Genomic DNA, 22,175 nt, shown 5'->3' with positions numbered 1-22,175 from the left:
TCCCAGTTATTGTAGCCTTTCAGTGAGGATCAGTTTCTGTTCAGCTGTGATTTCTCTTCCAATGGAATAGATTGCTAACCTCACATATTGGATCATTGTGTCGGGGGGGGAGGACAGTAGAAATTGGCATTTGTTGAAGCATCCACTGCAAAATGTTCCTCTTTCATGAAATGGGACCCAGGTGGCACACGTGATATTGAACTTTGAGATTCATTTAGTGGCTGACAGTCATGTGGCAGGGCAAACAGGCACCAAACACTGTTTAGAGATAATGGGAGCTGCAGATGCTGGAGAATCCAAGATAACAAAGTGTGGAGCTGGATGAACACAGTAGGCCAAACAGCATCTCAGGAGCACAAAAGCTAAGATAAATGTTAAATTTTGGCAGTAGTTTAGTTTTGCATATAGGACATGCCAATGATTGCAGAAAAAGCATTGTTCTTGTGATTAGCATACGTACAGGTGTCAGTTGTTTCTGAGTGAGTTATGGGTGAGAAGGTATTTGCAGGGGAGGAATGAACCACGGACTGTGATTTGCTTGTTAGTTTTTGTGAAAGCTCAGTGCAGACATGATTGGCTGAATAGCCTCCTGTGCTATACCATTCTATCACATTCATTCCGTGAGCAAAAACTTTAAAATAAGTAGCCAACATTAGTTACGGGCTGTCAACTCTCCAGGAATTAACCAATTTAGTTCTCAGACACATCTGTGAGCAATAGGGAGAAAAGCCAGAAATAGTGTTTATTTTTAATTTATTTTGAAAACTTTTTGATAATTTATTACAGCAATATTGCAGATCTGGAGTAAAATAGTTTTTTGACTTGATAAGGTTATGTAATAACTCTGCCAGGAATATATCCTACAAACAGAACTGGCAGGATGAAGAGAAAGGCAAACCAGTTTGTTAAAAGTGTAAGGGGAGAATTTGGAAAGTGAACATGGTGGATGCTGGAAATCTGAAACAAAAAAAAGCAAACACTGGACAAACTCAGCAGTTCTAGTAGAATGAGTGGAGAGAGAGAGAGAGAGAAATTGGGTTGATGTTTTGGGTCCAGTATGATTTTCTAGAATAGTAGTTCTTCTCCTGTTCTGAAGAAGCCATATCAGACCGGAAGTATTGACTTTATCTCTCTGTAGAGATACTGCAAGAACTCCTGAATTTCTCCAGCAGTTTGTTTTAATTAGGAAAGAAAGGCTTGTTTTAAAGTGAGGATTGTAGAGGACTATTATGAAATCTTCCACTAAAATGAAAGTGGGGAAATTGGGAAAGTCTGCTTTAATGTATAAAGCAGAATTAGGAAACCTTTCTATCAAGTTCAATAGAAGTATTAGGGAAAGTTCCTTCAAAGCGGAAAGGGGGATTGAGGGAATCCCCTTAAAATATAAAGAGTGAATTGGAAAAGTTTGTACAGTGAAAGTGGGATTCAAGAAATCTTGCTGTAGGCTGTGGTGAGGGGAGGGGGAGCGGTGAAGATTAGAACATGCTTTTAAATTCAAGGGAAGAATTAGGTTGCTTTCAAGTATGAAGAGGAAATAAGATGTATTCAAAGCATAAAAGCGTGGGGACAAGAAAGTATGCTGGAAATGTGGGGATTTTAAAAAAAACTTGAAAGCATCAAAATGAATAAACAGATTTGTTGAAACTTAAGGGTAAATGATAGTGCATAAAAGTTTGTTAACGTGTAAAGGAGGAATCAAAATGTATTTGAAATATGAAAATAAGCGAAGCTTGTCGAACGCGACGAAGGAGAAATTAGAAAAATATACTTAAAAGGTGAGGGAAAGTTTGTTGAAAGAGTGAGGGGTTTATTATGACTGTGGAGCTGTATGTTTGTTGCGCCCGGAGCCCAGTCAGGGTTGCACAGGCCTCAGCCGGAAGAGCCTTGGGGAAGGTTGGGGCGGTGCACGGATCGGAAGCGAGCGGGAAGAAGTGGGGAGGTGTAGGGGGGGGGGGGGTGGTGGCGGCTGCTTTAAAGAAATGGAACAGGCGGCGGGGAGCCTGAGGCAGCGGCGATGAGGAGAGGATCCGGTGGCTGATGGAGTCGCTGGCGGCCTATGTGTACAAGGCGGCGAGTGAGGGCCGGGTGTTGACGCTGGCCGCGCTGCTGCTCAACCGCTCGGAGGCCGAAAGCCGGCGGCTGTTGGCACAAGTGAGCCCGGGGCCTGAAGCCGGGCCTGGGCCCGGGCCCGGCTCCGGACAGAGAGCTACCCCCCTCATCGCCGCCGCCCGTAACGGTCACACTAAGGTCGTGAAGCTGTTGCTGGAACATTACCGGGTAGAGACCGAACAGACCGGCACCGTCCGCTTCGACGGCTATGTCATCGACGGCGCGACCGCCCTGTGGTGTGCGGCGGGAGCGGGGCACCTCCCGGTCGTTCGGCTCCTGGTCGCTAACGGCGCCAATGTCAACCACACCACGGCCACCAACTCCACCCCGCTCCGCGCCGCATGCTTCGACGGCCGCCTGGATATCGTCCGTTACCTGGTGGAGAACCGCGCGGACATCCGCATCGCCAACAAATACGACAACACCTGCCTGATGATCGCCGCGTACAAGGGGCACGCCGAGGTGGTCAGGTAGGAGCGGGCCCCGGCTGGGGACGGCTGGTTGGTGGGGCTTGCGGATGGGCCTGGCCTGATATGGAGCTGCACAGCGCGGAAACAGACCCTTCGGTCCTACTCGTCCATGCTGACCAGTTATACTAGATTAGTCTAGTTCCATTTGGCCCATATCTCTCCAAACTCTTGTCGTTCATGTGCCCATCCAAGTGCCTTCTAAATGTTATAATTGCACCAACGACCACCGTGTTAGTTCCATGCATGCACCACCCTCCGCATGGAAATGTTGCCCCTTAGGTCCACTTTAAATCTTTCCTCTCTCACCTTAAACCTGCGATCTCTAGTTTTGGATTCCACCCCCCCCCCCCCCCCCCCGCATCACCTTGGGGGAATTGACACTGACTATTCACTCTATCTATGCCCCTCATTATTTTATAAACTGCTGAAAGAATGGGATGACATATTGGTTGAGGTGTTACCATTTGGACTGAAAGGAGTATGAGGATAGGGTGATCAGGATTGTTGAAGATGTGGGAGAGATTTGAGGCTATGGTATGAGGAGGTGGGGATGGGGATATCTTGCAGCCTAAAAATATTGGGGCCATTTATCTAGCAATGATCAGCTTAGAGAATTGCAAATAGTTTGGAGCAGGCATGACCAACCTGAGTATTTATTGCCACTGGGCCAGCCCATAAAATGTATTAACCGATGTAGCCCATTGAGTCTGCTCTGCCATTCAGTGAGATCTTGGCTGACCTGATGATGCTCAAATTTTGTGTCTTTTTCCAAAACCTTTGATTTCATTCCTAATTTAAAAACCTGTCCATCTCAGCCTTGAACATACTCAATGACCCAGCATCTACAACCCGTGTAGTGAAAAATTCCACAGATTTGCTACCCTAGGATAGAAGAAATTCCTCCTCATCTGTCTTAAATGTGCAACCACCTTTGGCCTTAGAGGCTCTAAAAAAGGTGAAGCAACCTTTCCAAGTTTACCTTGTCAAGTTCCCAAGAATTTGTATGTTTCAATCAGATCGCCTCTTATTCTTCTATATTCCAATGAACACAAACTCAATCTACTCAACCTCTCCTCGTAAGACAATTCCTCCAGATGTTTCACATTTATGTGGAGTTTTTCACCCACCTGCTTAACCTGTCCATATCTCTCTAGAGACAGTCATTTGTACCAATTGTCTTCCCACCTATTTTTGTGTGATTTGCAATCATGGCTGTATATGTTCACTTTCCTTCTAATGGACATCATAAATCATTATGGCACCAGCACTGCCCCTTGCAGCACGCCACAATTTACAGTTTGTCATCCTGAAATGCTCCCTTTTAGCCCATCTTTCTGTCTTCTATTAGTTAGTCAATCCTCTATCCATACTAATATACTGTCTCTAGGCCTGAAATGTCAGCTTTCCTGCTCCTAAGATGCTGCTTGACCTGCTGTGTTCATCCAGCATCCTAGTGAATCTGCTCTGCACTATCTCCAGCGCAATCACATACGTCCCAATGGTGTGGTGACCAGGACTGCACATAGCATTTCAGCTGTGGCGTAACCAGTGCTTTATAAAATCTCCATAAGGACTTTCTTGCTTCTATATTCTAAGCCTCACTAATGAAGGCAAGCATACCATATGCTGCCTTCACCACCTTGTCTACCTGTGCTGACACCTTCTGGGATTTATGGACTTATGCAACAATGACCCTTTGTTCCTCACTACTCCCTGAAGACCTACCATACATTGTGTAAACATTCCCATTTTAGAGCTTCCAAAATGCATCACTTCACGCTTACCAGAAATAAATTCCATCTGCCACTGTTCTGCCCAATTTACCAGCTGTTCAGTATCATTGTTAAGAAAGCATATGGTGTTTTGGCTTTCATTAGCAGGGGGATTGAGTTTAAGAGTCGTGAGATCTTGTTGCAGCTCTATAAAACTTTTTGGTTAGACCGCACTTGGAATACTGCGTCCAGTTCTGGTTGCCCTATTATAGGAAAGATGTGGATGCGTTGGAGATGGTTCAGAGGAGGTTTACCAGGATGCTGCCTGGACTGGAGGACTTATCTTATGAAGAGAGGTTGACTGAGCTCGGTCTCTTTTCATTGGAGAAAAGGAGAAGGAGAGGGGACCTAATTGAGGTATACAAGATAATGAGAGGCATAGCTAGAGTTGATAGCCAGAGACTATTTCCCAGGGCAGAAATGGCTAACACGAGGGGTCATAGTTTTAAGATGGTTGGAGGAAAGTATAGAGGGGATGTCAGAGGCGGGTTCTTTACACAGAGAGTTGTGAGAGCATGGAATGCGTTGCCAGCAGCAGTTGTGGAAGCAAGGTCATTGGGGTCATTTAAGAGACTGCTGGACATGCATATGGTCACAGAAATTTGAGGGTGCATACATGAGGATCGATGGTCGGCACAACATCGTGGGCTGAAGGGCCTGTTCTGTGCTATAGTGTTCTATATTCTATGTTCTAGACCATCCTCCTCCTCATCTGCAACACTGCCAACTTTTATCATCTGCAAACTTACTTTATATCTTCTTCATTCACATCGAAGTTCTTAAGGTACAAACAGCAATTGTCCCAGCATCGAACTCAGTGGTAAACTGCTGGTTATAGGTTTCCAATTACAAAAACAACCCTCCACCATCACCACTTGCCTCCTATTTATAAACCTGTTTCAGCTAACTCTTCTGAGACTTTTCTAAACTCTTAAGGATTCTTGGAAAATTTCTGCCGGTGCATCCACTAACTCCAGAGCTACTTCCTTTAATATCCTAGGATGCGTCCCATCAGATCTAGGGGACTCACTGGTCTTTGGTCTTATTTGTTTCCCTAAGATGTTTTTTGTAGTTATTGCATTTATTTTCACTTCTCCTCTTGCATCTTGAATGTTTAGTAATTTTAGAATGCTGTTAATGTCGTCCTCTGTGAAAACAGATGTAAAATATTTATTTGACTCCTCAGTAATTTCCTGGTTCCTCATTATTTCCCATCTCATTATCTTGGGGAGCTGTGTTTACTCTGGCTTCTCCCTCTTGTTATATGTAAAGAAGCTATTGCTGTCAATCTTGATAATACTGCAAGTTTACTATGAAAGTTTTGTTCGCTTTCTTACTTTTTTGGTTGTTTTTTGCTTTTAAAACTTTCCCAATCTTCTGGCCTATCACTAATATTTGCCACATTTTTTTTCTTTCAATCTGACGCTATCCTTAACTCCCCTGGTTAACCATGATAGACTTATTCCCTTCCTTGAATCCCTGGCACTCACTCAATTATGACTTTGCTGAGAGCAATGAACTATTTCTTAAACATTGTTCCCTCAACTGTATTTGCTGCTGAACACCTTTCCTGGTCCACTGCAGCCAGCTGTCCCCTCAATCCTTTGTAATTATCCTTATTTAAGCTTAACGTAGTTGTTTCTGACCCAAGCGCGCGCGCGCACACACGCGCACACACCTAAGTTCTGGCATGTAATGGTCACTGTTTATGAGGGAATCTTTTACTGTGACATTATTTATTAAACCAAGCTCATCACACATCCCTACATCCAGAATAACCTGATTTAGTGGTTGGATCTACTGCATGTTGTTCTAGAAAACTGTCTCAACTGCACTTGGTGAATTCTCCCTCACTGCCCCCCTCTGTCAATCTGACTGTCTCAATCTTTACAAAGGTTAAAGTGACCTGTGATTTTTTTTTTAAAGCATGTCCTCATTATCTTCTGATTTGTTCAGTTAGGGTCTTGAACCTGGACTTTCCAGCTCAGAGGTTATTAGTATGCTGTAAGACCCTTCCTTGGTGGTTATATTTGGATAGGGAGGCTAGTAACAAATGGTGATTGTGGGGAAATGGTAATCCGAATGAGAAGTAACAATTCAAGGATGTTTACAAAGGGTGTTAGTGCATGCAACATTTATTATGGGTTATAAACTTTAGTTGCTGTGATTGGAGAAGAACGTTTTGTTCAGAGGTATGTGTAAAGATGTCTATGCTGAGAATAATATTATATCAATAGGATAGGAAAATATATTAACCCCAACATAACAAATAGGTTAAGACTGATGTTATTTGTGTTAATTTCAAGTTCTGGCTTCTGTATGGTATATACAAATGCTTCGGCCACAGCGAAATAAAATCTTTATATGCACACATCCTGAAAGAAAACTTACACCCAAACAATATCAAGGGCACCATGTGCTTCAGTCATACAACCCTGAGATTCACTGCCTGGTCTAATTTTGAACTGTTGTAGCTATCCACTGAACCCCATGCTCCCTTTGTTCTTTCCTCTTGGTCCTTCAATAGTAATTCCTTTTAACCAATTGATTGTTCTAACTTGATGTGGACATGTAAACTTTTGAAGGTCCATTGGGTCAGTTGATTGATTTTAATTTTTAAAAATAAAAATCATCTGAGTATATACAAAGGTTCTAAATCATATTTGCAGAGGAAAAATAAATGGAATTTTGACATTTCTCAACCTCTCTACAGTTGCAAAAAAAAAGGCATTTCTTACTTATCCTGGTAACTATAATTATAATTATGTTTATTTGAGACACCAAGAGGGTCTGACAACTGATCGAATGCTACTTATACTTTGGCAGAGAAAGCCTAGTTGATGGTTTTTCCCTACTGCAACTTGGTGGCAGCTGCCCCAAGTTCTAGTGCATCCCTTGGCATGTAATCCTGAACCTTGGAGTGTGCTAGTCTGCAGAATTCAGTCGAGGCCAACAAGTTTTGGGCAGACCACAGAGCATCTTTAACTGAATCGATGATTTGTCTTGATGTACATCCTGTGGAATGACCAAGGAGCACATAGTCCTGCGTCATAAGAGCAGCTTGGGGCGAACCTTGATGAAAACTGCTGCGTCTCTCTTCAGACCTTCTTTGCATGCACTTTCCAGAGGATATGACCGACTGTCTCTTCAACAGTACAGCTGCTTTGAGGGCAGCATACATTGGTTCACAAAGACTTGGTGTGCATGAAGGGTCTGAAGGACAGTGCCCTTCTTACCATCTGCCAAACTGTGTCTTGGTGCGTGTTGCAGAGTTCTGGTGGTGGGGCATCCTACTAAATGACTTTGACAGTCAACTTGGGGAACCATGTGACATGATCTACCCGCTCCTTTGTTTTTCACCCCTGCGGGCACTCAGGAACATTACATGCTGACCATTTCGTGATGAACTTGTGGCCAGAGGTGTTTTATTCGCAAATTTTTTTGGCCGATTTGGCTGATATGTAATGCAGTGATGCCAAGCATGGCTTCAATTCATGTAGTGGCAGAGGTCACAACAAAGTTGTTGTTAATTCAACCTCTTGACTAAATTCATCACCAGTCATAATTCTATAAGAGGACCTTCTGGGACAGTGAAGATTTTCACTTCATTTCAGCTCCTTTTTGGTTCTTTGCCATTACCTTAAATCTCTCTTCAATGCTTATCAATGTTTACCCATAACTCATTAAAGCTCCTGAACAAGAACTGTGTTCTCTGGACTCTGCACCATTTCCAGTCATCTGTCAAATTCATAAATCATTTAATTTGTAATAGCTACTGAGTTTTTTTTGGCAACCTCAGGAGAGGTAAAGCTGATTTAATTAAGATGCTTACTTCAAACGGCTGCATGATTCCATTTTTCTGTTGCGTGCAAAAGGACAATTTTGAATTAACAAGCAGTAGTTCATACACTGGGGGGGTAGTTGGTTTTGAAAATAATGCACCAAGTGGGGTGAGATTGTTGCTTGTCAGCTAAATATTTTTGCTATCGCTATAACTGCTAATTATTTTCACATATAAAATCTCACTGCTTCCAAGTCAGCACTTCTTTTTCAAATTTGAAACTTTCAGAGAGCTCAGGAACATTAGCACTGAAGCAACGACTATTGTAGTAACAGTAAACAATAAAACATGAGGGGTAATCTAGCTGTAAATTAATTACACTTCTTTTGAAATATGTTAATCAACGTATATAAAATGCATTAATCTGTGTGCCTGAATTTATCCAGTGTATGTGTGCATCCTTTCATTTTCTTTTCTATCAAACCTTGAGATCCCATTTTGGATCTCTTCTTATTTTATTCGGCGTGTATTATTTTTTGCCTTTTATACTGCAGGCTATCTATTGTCGGTGAGATATTTTGTTAGACACTTAGTGTTCATTTAATATTTAACTGTTTGGCCAGAGGATTTGTTTAGTTAAATGCTTGGCCATTTTGTTTTCAACAGAGGAGTACCTTGCATTAATATCTGCCTTTCTATGTTTATTGACTTTTCTGTCTAGTGTAACAATGGGCACACCATCTTTCTACAAGACCTTTAGCTGCAATCTTGTCTCTGAGTCAGAAGCTTGCGGCTTCAGGTCTCTGTCTCCAGAACAGTTTTGACAATGCTGCACTGACTATCAACTGAGATTAAGGGATTGCTGATTTGCTGGATCTTATCAAACTAAAATTAAACCAAGGGAGCATCAGCTTGTCTAAAGTAATGCGGCATTATTCCAAGAAGAGCAGGGATGTCTTGGCCAGTATTGGTCCCTCATCTTAAAAGAAGGCAAGATCAAAAGTCCTCCATTTTATTGTTGTTTGTGTGATCTTGCTTTTTGTACAATGGCTGTAGGGCTTGCCTACAAATAATCAATAACAGCATTTCAAAAACAATTTAATTCACTGTGGAGTAATTTGAAATAATATCTGCCTGTGTAGAGTAATTTGAAGTATCTGCCTGTGTAAAGTGATATATAAATACAAGTTCCTTTTCATCTGACTCTACAGAGGTTGTGGAACTAGTGAATGGGGGTGAGTGAAAGAAACATTATCTCTTAGAGGATGAAAATTGCATTACAATATTTTCGATATCACTTTCAGAGATCAGTATCCTCTTTTTGAAAGAATGAGTTGTAAGTAATTCTGTTAACCTCTGCAAACTGCATCCAAACCAAGGTATGTTCCTGATTAGTCAGCTTGTGGGAGCCTCCCATAGCCCATCAGTATCAGGGTATGTGCACTAGTCAGTGTGATCCACTATTCTAATGTAAAACCAAGAGAACATTGTTCCAGGCAATGTACTTTAAATGGGACACTAAAGCGAAATGTATGTAAAAATCCAACGATACATTCGAGGAGAACTGGAGAAAATACACCTGTCGTCCCTGTCAACGGTCTTCCCTAACCAAAACCAGGTTCATCTCTCTGTCTATGGATCTTTAGATATATAAAAAGGCCATTGTTTTCTCACATCTTAATCACAAACTTCACACTGGCTCATTGGCGTTCATAAGAAGCTTCAGGATTTGGTGACTGGCACTGTAAAGGTGCCACATACAAGTTGTTATGATGTTTAAAATGTTCTATTGGGTAAACTGTGCATTTATTCACTTAAAGTTGTTCATAGTTGTGACCTAAATTGAGGAAAATGCCCTGCAGATGTTTTACACAGGCTAATGAGATCCATAGATTACTACTGTAATAACAGGAATGCTGGGATGTGACCAATTACACTTTCAGACATGTGTTTTGGATTTGTTCCCTCTGAGTATTTTTCCATTTTTTTTCTTTAGCCACCATTCATAGTTCGAACTATTTTAAATGGAATGCTTTGCAATGGATTGCTCTTTTCCAAAAGTGGGATTGCTCTTTTCCTAAGGTGCACAAGGCAACATTAACGTGTCCTTTTGTGTATTTGGATGTGTATTTCTCACATATCTGGAGTTTTATTTTCTCTTTCGTGAGGAATGATCTTTTATTCAGTTTGGAGCTCTCAAAGCTCTGATGAATGTCAGGAAGCTTGTATGATGCGCTGCACCTTCAGATCCTTGTCCTGCTGCTGCAGAGCTGTTAAAATAGCTGCCATTATGCGTTCTATAGCATTTTCCCTTTTTAAAGGAGAGAAAAGTCCCAGATATCTCAATGGAACAAAATAAAACCAATTTTTGTTCTAATTTTAATACCAAATTGAGAGAGGTGACCAGAAAGTTGTTTAAAAAGGTATGTTTTGAGGAAAGTCTTTAAGCCGTGTCCCACCCCTCCTCCTGTAATGTGGAATTTACATACCTTCAACTTCACGGGTTCCAAGTTATGGCTGATGGCGAGGGAATTAAGGATGCACGAGAGCCAGAGTGAAAGGAAAGAGGACATTTCAGGGGCTTGTAGGACTGGTGGAATTTAGCTTGATCTATGTATTCTGTCTTGATGTTGTGGTCAGCTCTGTTAGGCTGAACTGCTCGTCTTGATTTTCAATCAGCTTAGTGCAGTGGAATGATCAAACTCAGTGTGTTCCTTTTTAGGTGGCTTTGAGCTAAACGAGGCAGACTGCATATCATACAAACAGCTTCCATAGATTAATTGTGTTATGTGACATAATTGAATGATAAACTTTCATTTAATTGCTGATTTTTTTTTTTCATGGGCCTTGTTGATAGTAAATGGATTGCTAACCTCTTGAAACAACCACCAAGGGCCCTAGTTATTTTCAGTTTGAAGTGAAAGATTGATGCACTTAACCGTTTGCTTTCTTTATCATCTAGTTGTCAGTTTACTTACTTTCTAACTTGATTATCAGGTGTGAAAACAGAAATTGCTTGAAAAATTTAGCGGGTCTGGCAGCATCTGTGGACAGAAATCGGTTAACGGTCCAGTGAAGGTCCAATGAACCTTCTTCAGAATTGGACCTGAAATGTTCACTACAAAATATCTCCACTGATGCCACACTGCCTGAATTTTCTTAGCAATTTCTGGTTTTTTTTGTTTCTGATTCCCAGCATTCGTACTTCTTTTGGTTTTTGATTCTCAGGTGACTGCCCTCTAACTTGATTTTTAGGTTATCACTAACTTGCAAGGATCGCTGTGCAGCACCTGGATCCTTGCCATATTGAAAGTTCAAGTTATTGGCCTCGTTCTGGTGCTGTGAAATTCATCCCAGTCATCAATCCTGCACTGACTTAAACTATCCTATCACTTGCTCACCGCTCACTTGCTCTTCCCCTTTTATTGGCAAAAAATGTCCTCTTCAGGCATTTCTGCTTTCCCCACAATTTCAACCAGTCCCTGCAATCTCCAATGTTTTCTTTCTCCGCTGCATCATTGTGGTGTGGAAGTGACCAGTTATCCTTTTTTTTCTGCTTTGGACATTGAATCAGCGTTCTCTTTCTCTCGTCACACCAGTTCTGTCTTCAATTTCTTACACTCCTCTTTAGAAGGTGCTGACTCCTGAATGGTGTGTAGTCTTTTCCTGCCTGCTACCATGCTCCATCACGTTTTGTTTGTTTAGTTATTTACAAGCCTTGGAAGCAGCGTCAGCAGTTTGTATCATTCAGTAGGAGAGGGTACCTTGGTTGAGCCTTATCACATCCTTACTGTGGAGGGCATTGCAAATTATTCCAATAGCATCATAGGATAACAATAAAAATAGAGAATTTTTTCTTTCTTTGCTTCCACTTTCTGCTTTCTTTGCGTCCTCCTTTTTTACAAATGTTTTTGATTTATGTTTTTCCTTTCCTTGACCCATTTGCGGCTCCTGATGTTAGCAAAGTTGTTAATGCTTCAGCTGAGGTCGTTTTACAGAATATGCACTTTATCTGAAACGTTTCACTTTGCAATGCAGCCTTGTATCAGTCTGTGCCCCTACCTACTATATGTGCAGGGAATTTCTTTGTTATGGCTTAAATGATTCGAGGGTTCTGACAATCTGATATATTAACTGTTTCTGTCCACAGATGCTGGCTGAACAGAATTTTTTCGATATTTTTTGCTTTCTGATTGCTATTACCTGCAGTTTTTTGCTGCTCTCCTAAGCTCTCTGTCATGTTTTTTCAGGTACCTGTTGGAGCAGCACGCAGATCCCAATGCCAAGGCACAGTGTGGGGCTACTGCACTGCACTTTGCTGCTGAAGCTGGCAAGCTGGAGATTGTGAGGGAGCTGGTGAAGTGGCAGGCGACCATGGTGGTGAACGGCCATGGGATGACTCCCCTCAAAGTGGCAGCGGAGAGCTGCAAGGCAGATGTGGTGGAGCTGCTGCTGACGCATGTGGACTGTGACCGGAGGAGCCGAATAGAGGCGCTGGAGCTGCTCGGTGCCTCTTTTGCCAACGACCGGGAGAACTATGACATTGAGAAAACCTACCACTATCTGTACCTGGCCATGCTTGAGCGACACCGTGACCCCAACAACCCAATGGAGAAATCCACCCTACCTTCCATCGAGGCTTACAGCGGGCGGACTGAGTGTAGGACCCTGTCGGAACTTGAGGCCATCCGACAGGACAGGGACGCCCTCCACATGGAAGGGCTGATTGTCCGTGAGCGGATTCTGGGCTCTGACAATATTGATGTTTCCCATCCTATCATTTACAGGGGGGCAGTGTATGCAGACAACATGGAGTTTGAACAGTGCATAAAGTTGTGGCTCCATGCCTTGCACTTGCGACAGAAAGGAAACCGAAACACCCACAAAGATCTCTTGCGGTTTGCTCAGGTCTTTTCTCAGATGATACACTTGAATGAGCCTGTGAAACCTCAGGATGTGGAGAGTGTCTTGAAATGCAGTGTCCTGGAAATAGAAAGGGGTTTGTCACGGATCAAAGACTCCTCTGAGGTGGACCTCCATGCAGCCATGGACAATTGTGAGTCAAACATTTTTACCTTCCTATACCTCATGTGTATCTCCACCAAAACCCAGTGCAATGAGGAGGAGCGGGCCCGCATCAACAAACAGATCTACAAGCTAATTCACCTGGATCCCCGGACCCGAGAGGGCTCCAGCCTGCTGCATTTGGCGGTGAATTCTGGCACGCCAGTGGATGATTTTCACACCAACGACGTGTGTAGCTTCCCTAGTGCGCAAGTTACCAAACTGCTGCTCGACTGTGGGGCTGACATGAATGCCGTGGACAAGGATGGCAATGGGCCACTGCATATCATCGTGCAGTACAACCGGCCCATCAGCGACTTCCTCACACTGCATGCTATCATCATGAGTCTGGTGGAGGCTGGCGCTCACGCTGATATGACCAACAAACAGAAGAAGACTCCACTGGACAAGAGCACCACTGGTGTGTCTGAAATCCTCCTCAAGACTCAGATGAAAATGAGCCTCAAGTGCCTGGCTGCCCGAGCAGTCCGAGTTCATAACATCAGCTATAAAAGCCAGATTCCTCAGGCATTGGAAGAATTTGTAGAAATCCATTGACATTCTCAGTAGCTCAGATGATTCTTTATGAAACTGGTACTAGGTATGTCTGCAATGTATTGCTTTGTAGAATTGATTTTTGCCCCATTTTTAGGTTTATTTTCTTACCTTTCCCTGTTTCTTTCCACAACCATGCTGTTTTGTATGCAATGCTTCTGTCAAATGGTTTGACATATTGGAAGGTGGCTTAAACAAACTTCTGGAAATAAGTCACAGAAGTTTATTTGTAAAAGATCAAACAAATTTTTTTCACGTGTTGGGTTGAGTTAACTCTATCTTCTAAAGACTTCTTTCATAACACCAGGTGATAATCTGCTGTTTCTGGTGCTGTGGTTGTATAAAGTCATAAATCAGAGCTCGCCCCCTCGTCAGCATTGTCAGCTCTTTAAGGATTCGAACCCAGTTAATTATGGAACGCTGTCATTAGATGTTTGGGCTTGTGCCTGTTTAATGTGGCACGCCTTCCCTTTCTGACGTTTATTCATTGTTCACTTTGCAGTACATGCAAAACCTTCTGCCGAACAAATCTTAGCTTGGTCAGATTTCTGTTTTTTGTGGGCTGTTTTAATAGATTCTAAAGATGCTAAATGTGTGGAGATGTTAGAAAATTTTGTATGACAAATGTGAAATGCAAAGTGTTAATACAGTGTAACGCTTTATAACTTATTAGTGCATCCGACGTGTACCGATCAGAACCAGTGAAAGTACTGGCAGTACACTTTTTTATTCAAACCATGGATCCATTTTTTTAAACAGAGGATATAAAAATCACAAATTGTATTGGTGTACTTGTGACTCCTGTGATGGTGCAGCTAGTTTATCCAGTAAATAACTGGTCAGGCAGATCTCCAATCTGATTCTTCACTGAGTAATTTGATTTTGTTTTGAAATGCAATTGTCCGGAATGTCAAAAGGACCAGAGTGTAGCATAGATTCTAGAAGCCTGCGTGGATGCTGAAGGTGAATGCTTTAGTTACGTAAGTGCCTGACCTGTCTGTAAATCAGACACTTGCGTAAAATACACCAGAGTTCTGTTCTTATACAATATGAATATTTTACTGGCTAATAACTTTTGTTTGAGCCAAATGTGTTCTGCATGGTTAGACCCTATACACTGTTATTGGTGCATCCAGCTTGTTATTTTCAAGGAGGCTGTGTTCAGGTCACAAAGGGTTGTATTTTCCCTTTTAGCCTGCTGCACTCAAATATTTCTTCTCATTTGACAAAAAAAAGCCTTAGTGAATAAATGTATTGGAGTATTGCAACACTGTGTATGATTATCAAAACTGGTTGGCACAGTTAGCATATTAACTCTTCAAATCCGTTTGCAGTCATATTGATATTGCTCAGAGTGAGATCATAGTTGATGCCTGGGTCCTATCAAGAAATATTTTTAAATAAATGGAAATTTGAGACCATACTGGATGGCAAGTTGAAACTGATTGGTCGAGATGTTTCCAAGGAGAAAGCAACATGAGACTTGTCACCCAGTCCTTTGAAATTTAGCATTTTTAAGTTTGTCCTGATCAGGATGTGGTGAAATGTTTCAGCAGTGTCTCTGTCTTCAGCAACGTTTAGTTTCCCCTACATTATCAACGTTTTGAAATGGAGCAAGAAATACAGAAATACTGTATTTTTTAAAATTGTTCTTGGTAATCTAGAAAACTTATTTATTTAATATATTTATTTTGTAGTTAATAGGTGGGAAATCTGGACCATGCTGTTTTTAATTTTACTTTGCTTATTCCTTACTATTGAAATGCCTAACCTTTTTTTTTGAAAATCATTGGTGAGGCAGTGTCAACAAATGGCCAGCTCTGGTCTGGCAGCTTCTGTGTGAAGGAAGCAGAGTTAACTGTTCAAGTTTGGTGACTTTTTATTAGAAATCGGACTCAAACGTTTACTTTCTCTCCACAGATGCTCCAGACTTGCTGAGTTTTTCCAGCTGTTTCTGTTTCTGTTTCAATTTCAATTTCCGATCTCCAGCATCTGCATTTCTTCGTTTTACTACTTTGTTTTATTTAACCAATTCTGATTCTGTTAATGCAGCTGGACTTTTTTTTTTAAGATTGCTACACTGGTTGAAAAATACAGCAGTTATTGTTGCTTTGTTCAATTTAGATTTAGAATCCACATGTAACTTCAAATTCGGCAAAACTGTGAAATGTAGGGTTTTACTGCTGTTAGCCCAGTACTGACTGTACTGAGAGTCTTTAACCCAAGACCCTATCTTCCTGTTTTCCACAGTTGAAACCTCTGAGCACAAATTATGAAAGAGGGTGAGGGCTCTGGTCCATATCTTGTTTTATGTTATAACTTTTTAAATGAAATACTTTTACTTATTCCAATGAAATCACCTGAGACTACTTTAAAGGTGACTCTTTCTTGATATATAATGTGGGTTAAACTTGGCACCACTACACAGCACAATGCAGTACAACGTTAAGCATCTATGAATTGAATTATCTTTCAATATTTATCTGTTTGTTCCCTTGTGGGTTTTAGGTAGGCTTACTGAGTGGGACCATAAATTATATTTCCGGGTTAGGTTTATAGTGTACCTTCTAATCTGCAAAGTCTTAAAAATGAAAGCTTTTGACAGTCTTTTTCAATAGCTGCAGGATTTGACTATTCATTGTGTTTCTGTGACTGAATAGCTTTAGCAAAAATAAAGCTTAAGAATTGCAAATAATTTAAATATTATTTTAGTTCATAGATGCTTACATTATGCTTTATTAGTATCTTCACTGGCTGAGTTGATTAAAACAAATATATAACTTACCAGCAGACTGCCCTACTTTTGATGCTTGCTCTATATGATAGTGATAATACTTTGAGGATATGAATCTCAGGTTAGCAGTTTTAGTATTTAAAATGTCTAGAATATCTCACTATTGACTCTAAATTCCTGTTATTTCACAGATATGAAAGGTTCATAGCTCACGAAAGAACGTAGGGACGAACGAGGTTGTGAAGGTCTTTTACACGGGGCAGAGCAGCAATTGGAAAACATCTACACTCAGTGTAATACGTATTTGGCTGTTTTGAAGGTTGAGATTAGTTCCTCATTGCAAACATTCAGGCGCCCATAAGTCTGATTCCTTGGCTCATGTTACCTGCTTTAAATCATTGGAACAAAATGGAGAAAATAACCATCCTCCCAACTAGAATGCCAGTGGAATAAAACCATATCATGCTTCATTTGTTGAATCTGTTGCTGCTTTAGTAAATCCATCTGCTGTCTCTTTCTGTTGCGCTGTCACACTCCTGCGTTCGCTCACTTGCACACTCTCTCCTTCAAATGTAGTGTCAAAGCCTAAATAATTGTGCTCTCCAACATCCATGCTGGTGCCAGTTCTCTAATTTTTGAGCAGTGGGAGGAATACAGATCACACTTTTGAACTTGTTTCTAATAATTGATTTTATTGTTTAGATTTATGTTTGGAAATTTTACTTTCAGCTAGAAATATGTATTTTAAAAATTCAAAGTCCTGTAACTGAAGGTTGAACTTTGGAAAGATAAACCACTTTTTTTGGTGGAAATGCAGAATTGAGAGATCTCTGTTGATTAAGCAATGAAAGAGTCTGACTTAATTTTTACTTGATTCATCCAAGTTTCCTGTTGGCTGAGATGTAAAAGGGAATATGTTTGTGGGCATGGGGACCTTTTTACGTGGCTAATCTTGTGGCTAAAGTAAGTTACAAGGATGGCAATAAAAACCTCCAGAAGCATTTGTGAATCAATGCAATTATTTTAGAGGGTAACGGTGTGAAAGAAGGGGCGATGAAACAGTTCCCAGCCAATATCAGTTTAATTAATTAAATATCAATCTTAATCCTTTTAAAGTTGCATGTCAATTTTTAGAAAATATTTGAAGACATAAAGGATTGTTCCCAATTTTGCCTGCTGACGAGTGTGTTCTTTGTCTTTTAATTGGTGATTTTTTTTTCCAACCTTTCTTGGAAATATTCTGGGACTCTAACTTGTTGTATAGTTTCCAAACACGCCTCCACTATTATTGTAGCATAAAATTGCTCCTTATCAGAGAATGGGGAAGGGAAAACTGTGCAGAATAGGACTATTATGGTATTAGGATTGTAGAATTTTGCAGCGTGGCAGACGGCATTCATCTCGCTATATTCTACGTAAGTTCTGTCTAGTTAGGTGCTCTTCTTCTGCTCTCTACTTTCCTCCTATAGCCTTAATACGACAGCAAATACAAATTGTCATGTCTTCGTACTTTCTTAAACCTACAGGGAACAATGGTCACCAATTTATAGAGAGCTGCAAACCTAATGGTTGTACTGAAAATTAAGATATAGGTAGGTGTGAAATTGTCCTGACTTTGTCTGTAGGAATGCCTTGATTTCTTTCTTTTTTTTATTTTTTTAAAAGGAAATATTTCTTTGCCTGAATTATTAGAACTCTCACTCGTGCTAGTGTTTTAATTTTTGTTTCTTGCTTACTTCATCGTCTTAGTGCCAAAATGTCTTGTATAATCTTGATTATATTTTATGGAACATTCTTAATTTTATCTCTACAAGCTGGTCAGCACAAGTAATAGAACTGCAGTCAAAAGTACTTGAGTAACTAGAGATACTGTCTCCAACTGCAACCCAGTGGGAATCGTGATTACCCACTTATCTCATTGGATGAACTTTTTCTGGGTTTGTAGTCTGTTTTTGCAGCCCCTACTGAATTGCCTTATTTTTTAAGCCTAACGTGAATAGCTAGAAGACAGCCCGTTCGCATCTAGCACCCCATGTTGCCCACACTTCCACAGAGTCACTGGTCATAAACTGGAAGTACAGGCTGCCTTCATCCCTGGGTGGAGACAATTTATACGAGTTTCAGTGCTTCCCAACTGAATGCTCAATTGGGACTTAAACTGGTAAACTACGTAGGCAGTGTCCATTCTACTTGCTAGGGAGTGATGTCTTTTAGTGGGATTGGTGTGTGCACTCCCGTTATTTTCCCTGGGGACAACAGTGGTTCATATTTTAAAATGAGGATTCAAAGTTTAGTGATTCAGAATATCTTGTTATTAACAGCTGAATGACTCCTGACTGCATCAATGCTGTTTTTAACTTTCTAGTTTTATTCCTGGAAAAGAATAACTGTTAAATGTTTCACGTAGAGGCCGCTGTAGTATTGAGGCAAATCTGTGCTTGAATTTAGATGATTATTGATGTAGTTTATGGTGTAGTGTTTGCACGCAAAGTAGAGGTTTGCTGCCTTAGGCAGCTGTGGTGTATTTGATTAAGTACTGAGTGGGTGGTGTATTTGGAACTTGTGCTGAATATTCTTGGGGAAAGGTTGCACAATTGGCAACTGGAACAATTCCTCTGAGTTCATTTCAGATCACTGACCCCAAAGGTCTCACAATCTGCCTGTATTTGATATTCTCTTTGAAATGATTGATGTTGTGACATTTTCTTCACATTTAGCCATTGTTTTAAAATAATGTTTTGGATTTTTGACACAAGTGGTTGAACATTTTTTTTAAGATTTGTTTTGAAATGTTTTGTGGACACTGCTTGGCTCAGTGAATAACCTTATGCTCTGAGCAATTTGGACTAGGAAGATTCCAGATCTATATCACATTTGCAATTAGCCTTGTCATCGCTGAACTAGAGAGGAAAAAATGGGGAGGGATTCCCAGTCTTGGTTACGGTCACTTATTGGTAAATGTATGTGTGACCGTTGGATGTTGAATTGATTCAAACCATGGGTCATTGCTACAAGGACACTGTCTAGACCAGCATATTATGAACCGATACTGGGGAGCACTTGTGAAGTTCAGGTTTCTTGGGAGCTAACTGAAAAAAAAGTAATTAATTTAATCATCAACATTGCAAATTATTTTTGCCCTGTTTTCATCACGTTTTACATTCTACAGATCTGTTAATGACCATGGCATCGTTTGTGATAAGGTACTTAGAGTTTGCAGTCGTAACGGAGTGTGGGCAGATATCAGTCTAAAATGTGTTGGATTGACATAACATTAAACATGCCAACTGTGCATCTAAAGAACTGGCTTCTTAAGTGTCGCTGTCTGTATCCCCTCTGGTAAGAGCGATGTAGTAACCAACATGTAGAGAAAGCTTGGATCTAAATGCTCCAGGGATACTTTTTAAGGGTGTTAAATTTTATTTTCCACTAGCCCATTCCTAAGGCTACAGTCTGCAAACTGAGTGTTGTGTAGAATTGTATGGAATGAAATTGAATGAATGCATTACCACCAAACGCCTTAATAATGGATTAAAATAAAGGAAGGGAGAAGGAAAACATTCTCATTTCACAGCCCAAATGATCTTTTCTGATTTTTGACTTATGATGTACAGTTGGTCTTCCTACAAGAGCTGTGCTTTTGCAGAGTTTATTTAAAAATATATACCCTGTGTATCTGATCAATTTGCAGCTTCTGATTTGTGGTTTTTGGTAAAGTAAGACAAATCAGAACATTGTGCTGTTCTGTCTGTAATATTACATGTCTATCGAAGAAGAGAATCTAAATGTTTAGCAGTATAAATCAGCAATGAGGGATAATATTGAAAATTCAGGATGGAGCAGAAACTATTTAACTTGAATTGAAATGACTTGGCATTTTGCACTATAACTCCTCAGGACCTACAGCTAATGTAACTGTTTTCTCACAGTTCCCAAGATGCAGATTTATTTTCCCTTCGCTTTTGAAGCGCACTGCTACTTGGAAAATTGGGTTTGCTGTTTGTATTTTTAAACTCCCCTTTAATCTCATTTTCCACCGAATTATAATATTGTACTTCTTTTGTTGGAAAGGGATGAGATATGTAACATTCATTTCCTGTATTTTGTAAAATGTGTTTTCTTTTGTTAAATGACCCTGTGTGTACACTGAAACAAAGTCAGGACTTGTCATTAAAAGTCAGAGATAGTGACCGTGTAATGTGAGCAGTGTGTTTTGTTCTGCGTGACATTGAAATGAAAGCTCATGAAATATAGGAGCTGGAGAAGGCCATTCATCCCCTTGAACCTATTTTAAGGATTAATTAGACCATAGGTAGTCTGCATCTTAACTCCACTTGCCAGCCATGGTTTTGCAGCTCATTAGCCTGTCAGGCCCAGTTTTGAATTGTTCATTTGACCGACTGAATCCACAGCAGCTTGAAAAAGTTTGTTTTTTTTCCAGGATTCATAGTGATGTACCCTGACACCATCTATTTTGTTTTTAGCTTTAATTTTAAGGCTTATTCCTTCTTGTTCTGCACTCCCCAGCATACAATTTGCCCTCTATGTTCCACCCCTTAAAGGCTCACAATTTGACATATTTAACATTTTAATTCCTATCCTTTTTTGAGTATGTAAAATAAAGACCATTAGTTTACCTCTAAGGAATGGCCAGCAAAGGTAAGTGATGGAAATTGCGTATCTCCTACTACTGGTTTCTTTTTAATCAATATGTAACTTTGAAGAGTTATGTTGGAATCAAAGTACTGAACAGAGTAACATCTCTAAATTTAATAATCGCAACTGATGGTAATGCTGCACAAGTTAGATTCCAGCCAGAGCTATGACAGTACAGACCATAAACCATTATATTTTCAATTAGTTTACTGTGGTGGTTGGTCGTAGTGCATATCCAGAAGAGACTGCTACTTTTTTTAATTGAATAATTTTTTTTTGCACAAGAAAAATGAGCTGTTGTAGACTGTCTATCTGAATGAATCTGCACACTGCTTCTGGATGTTTGTCTTTTTGTGATGTTAGACGCCTGTTGCAAGGTAACATTTATTCCTTCGGCCTTCTTCAACCCCCTCTCCAAAAATTCTCCAATCACTGAAATGTTTACCTGAACTGTTTACTGTCAAATGCCTGTAAGCAAATAAATTTTCAGAAGTTGCACCAGCTCACTCAACATAAAACTGCAACTAAAACAGTCTTCTTCATTATGACATAACATAGAAATACAAATCAAATTTAAAGTATGAAGCTTCTTCCACTTAGACTGCAAGTTTTGCCTCTGCAGATTTAAAAAAAAATGAAAATGTATCAGTAAGAAGAATTTTCATTTTTGTTTCCTTTATATAGCTTTCACTGGTAGCAATATATCCTCAATACATACTCCAGGATTTTCTGTAACAATCTCAAGTCCATTTTGATAACAGTGATTTGTTTATTCCTCCATAAGGTATCCTCTATAATAACCATTTACAGCCAAAGACTTTTTGCCTGCTGCATGAATGACTTTCCAACAAAACAATCAAATTATTAGTATGAAATCTTAATGGAAAAGCTGTCTGGGACTCAATACAAACACTCCACTCTAGAAACATTTGACTTGTGTGGAACAATGATTAATGGCCATTCCATCCCCATCTCTTCCAGTAGTACTACTGCACCAAAACTGAAGTCATGGCATCAACAACCAGTTTAAGTGG

At 40.4% G+C, this 22,175-nt stretch overlaps 1 protein-coding gene across 1 annotated transcript; it reads left to right on the top strand.

Moving 5' to 3' along the window:
- The first annotated feature begins 1,983 nt into the window (after positions 1-1,983).
- On the top strand, positions 1,984-20,676 carry fem1b (fem-1 homolog b). The gene is made up of 3 exons (XM_048562802.2): positions 1,984-2,579; positions 12,383-13,797; positions 16,677-20,676. The coding sequence occupies exons 1-2, from the start codon at positions 2,038-2,040 to the stop codon at positions 13,752-13,754; spliced, it is 1,914 nt and encodes a 637-aa protein (XP_048418759.1). The 5' UTR covers positions 1,984-2,037; the 3' UTR covers positions 13,755-13,797; positions 16,677-20,676.
- Positions 20,677-22,175: the final 1,499 nt, after the last annotated feature.

The sequence above is a fragment of the Stegostoma tigrinum genome, chromosome 33, assembly GCF_030684315.1.
Source record: "Stegostoma tigrinum isolate sSteTig4 chromosome 33, sSteTig4.hap1, whole genome shotgun sequence".
Lineage (NCBI taxonomy): Eukaryota > Metazoa > Chordata > Chondrichthyes > Orectolobiformes > Stegostomatidae > Stegostoma > Stegostoma tigrinum.
This window is presented reverse-complemented; position numbering and strand designations above follow the sequence as displayed.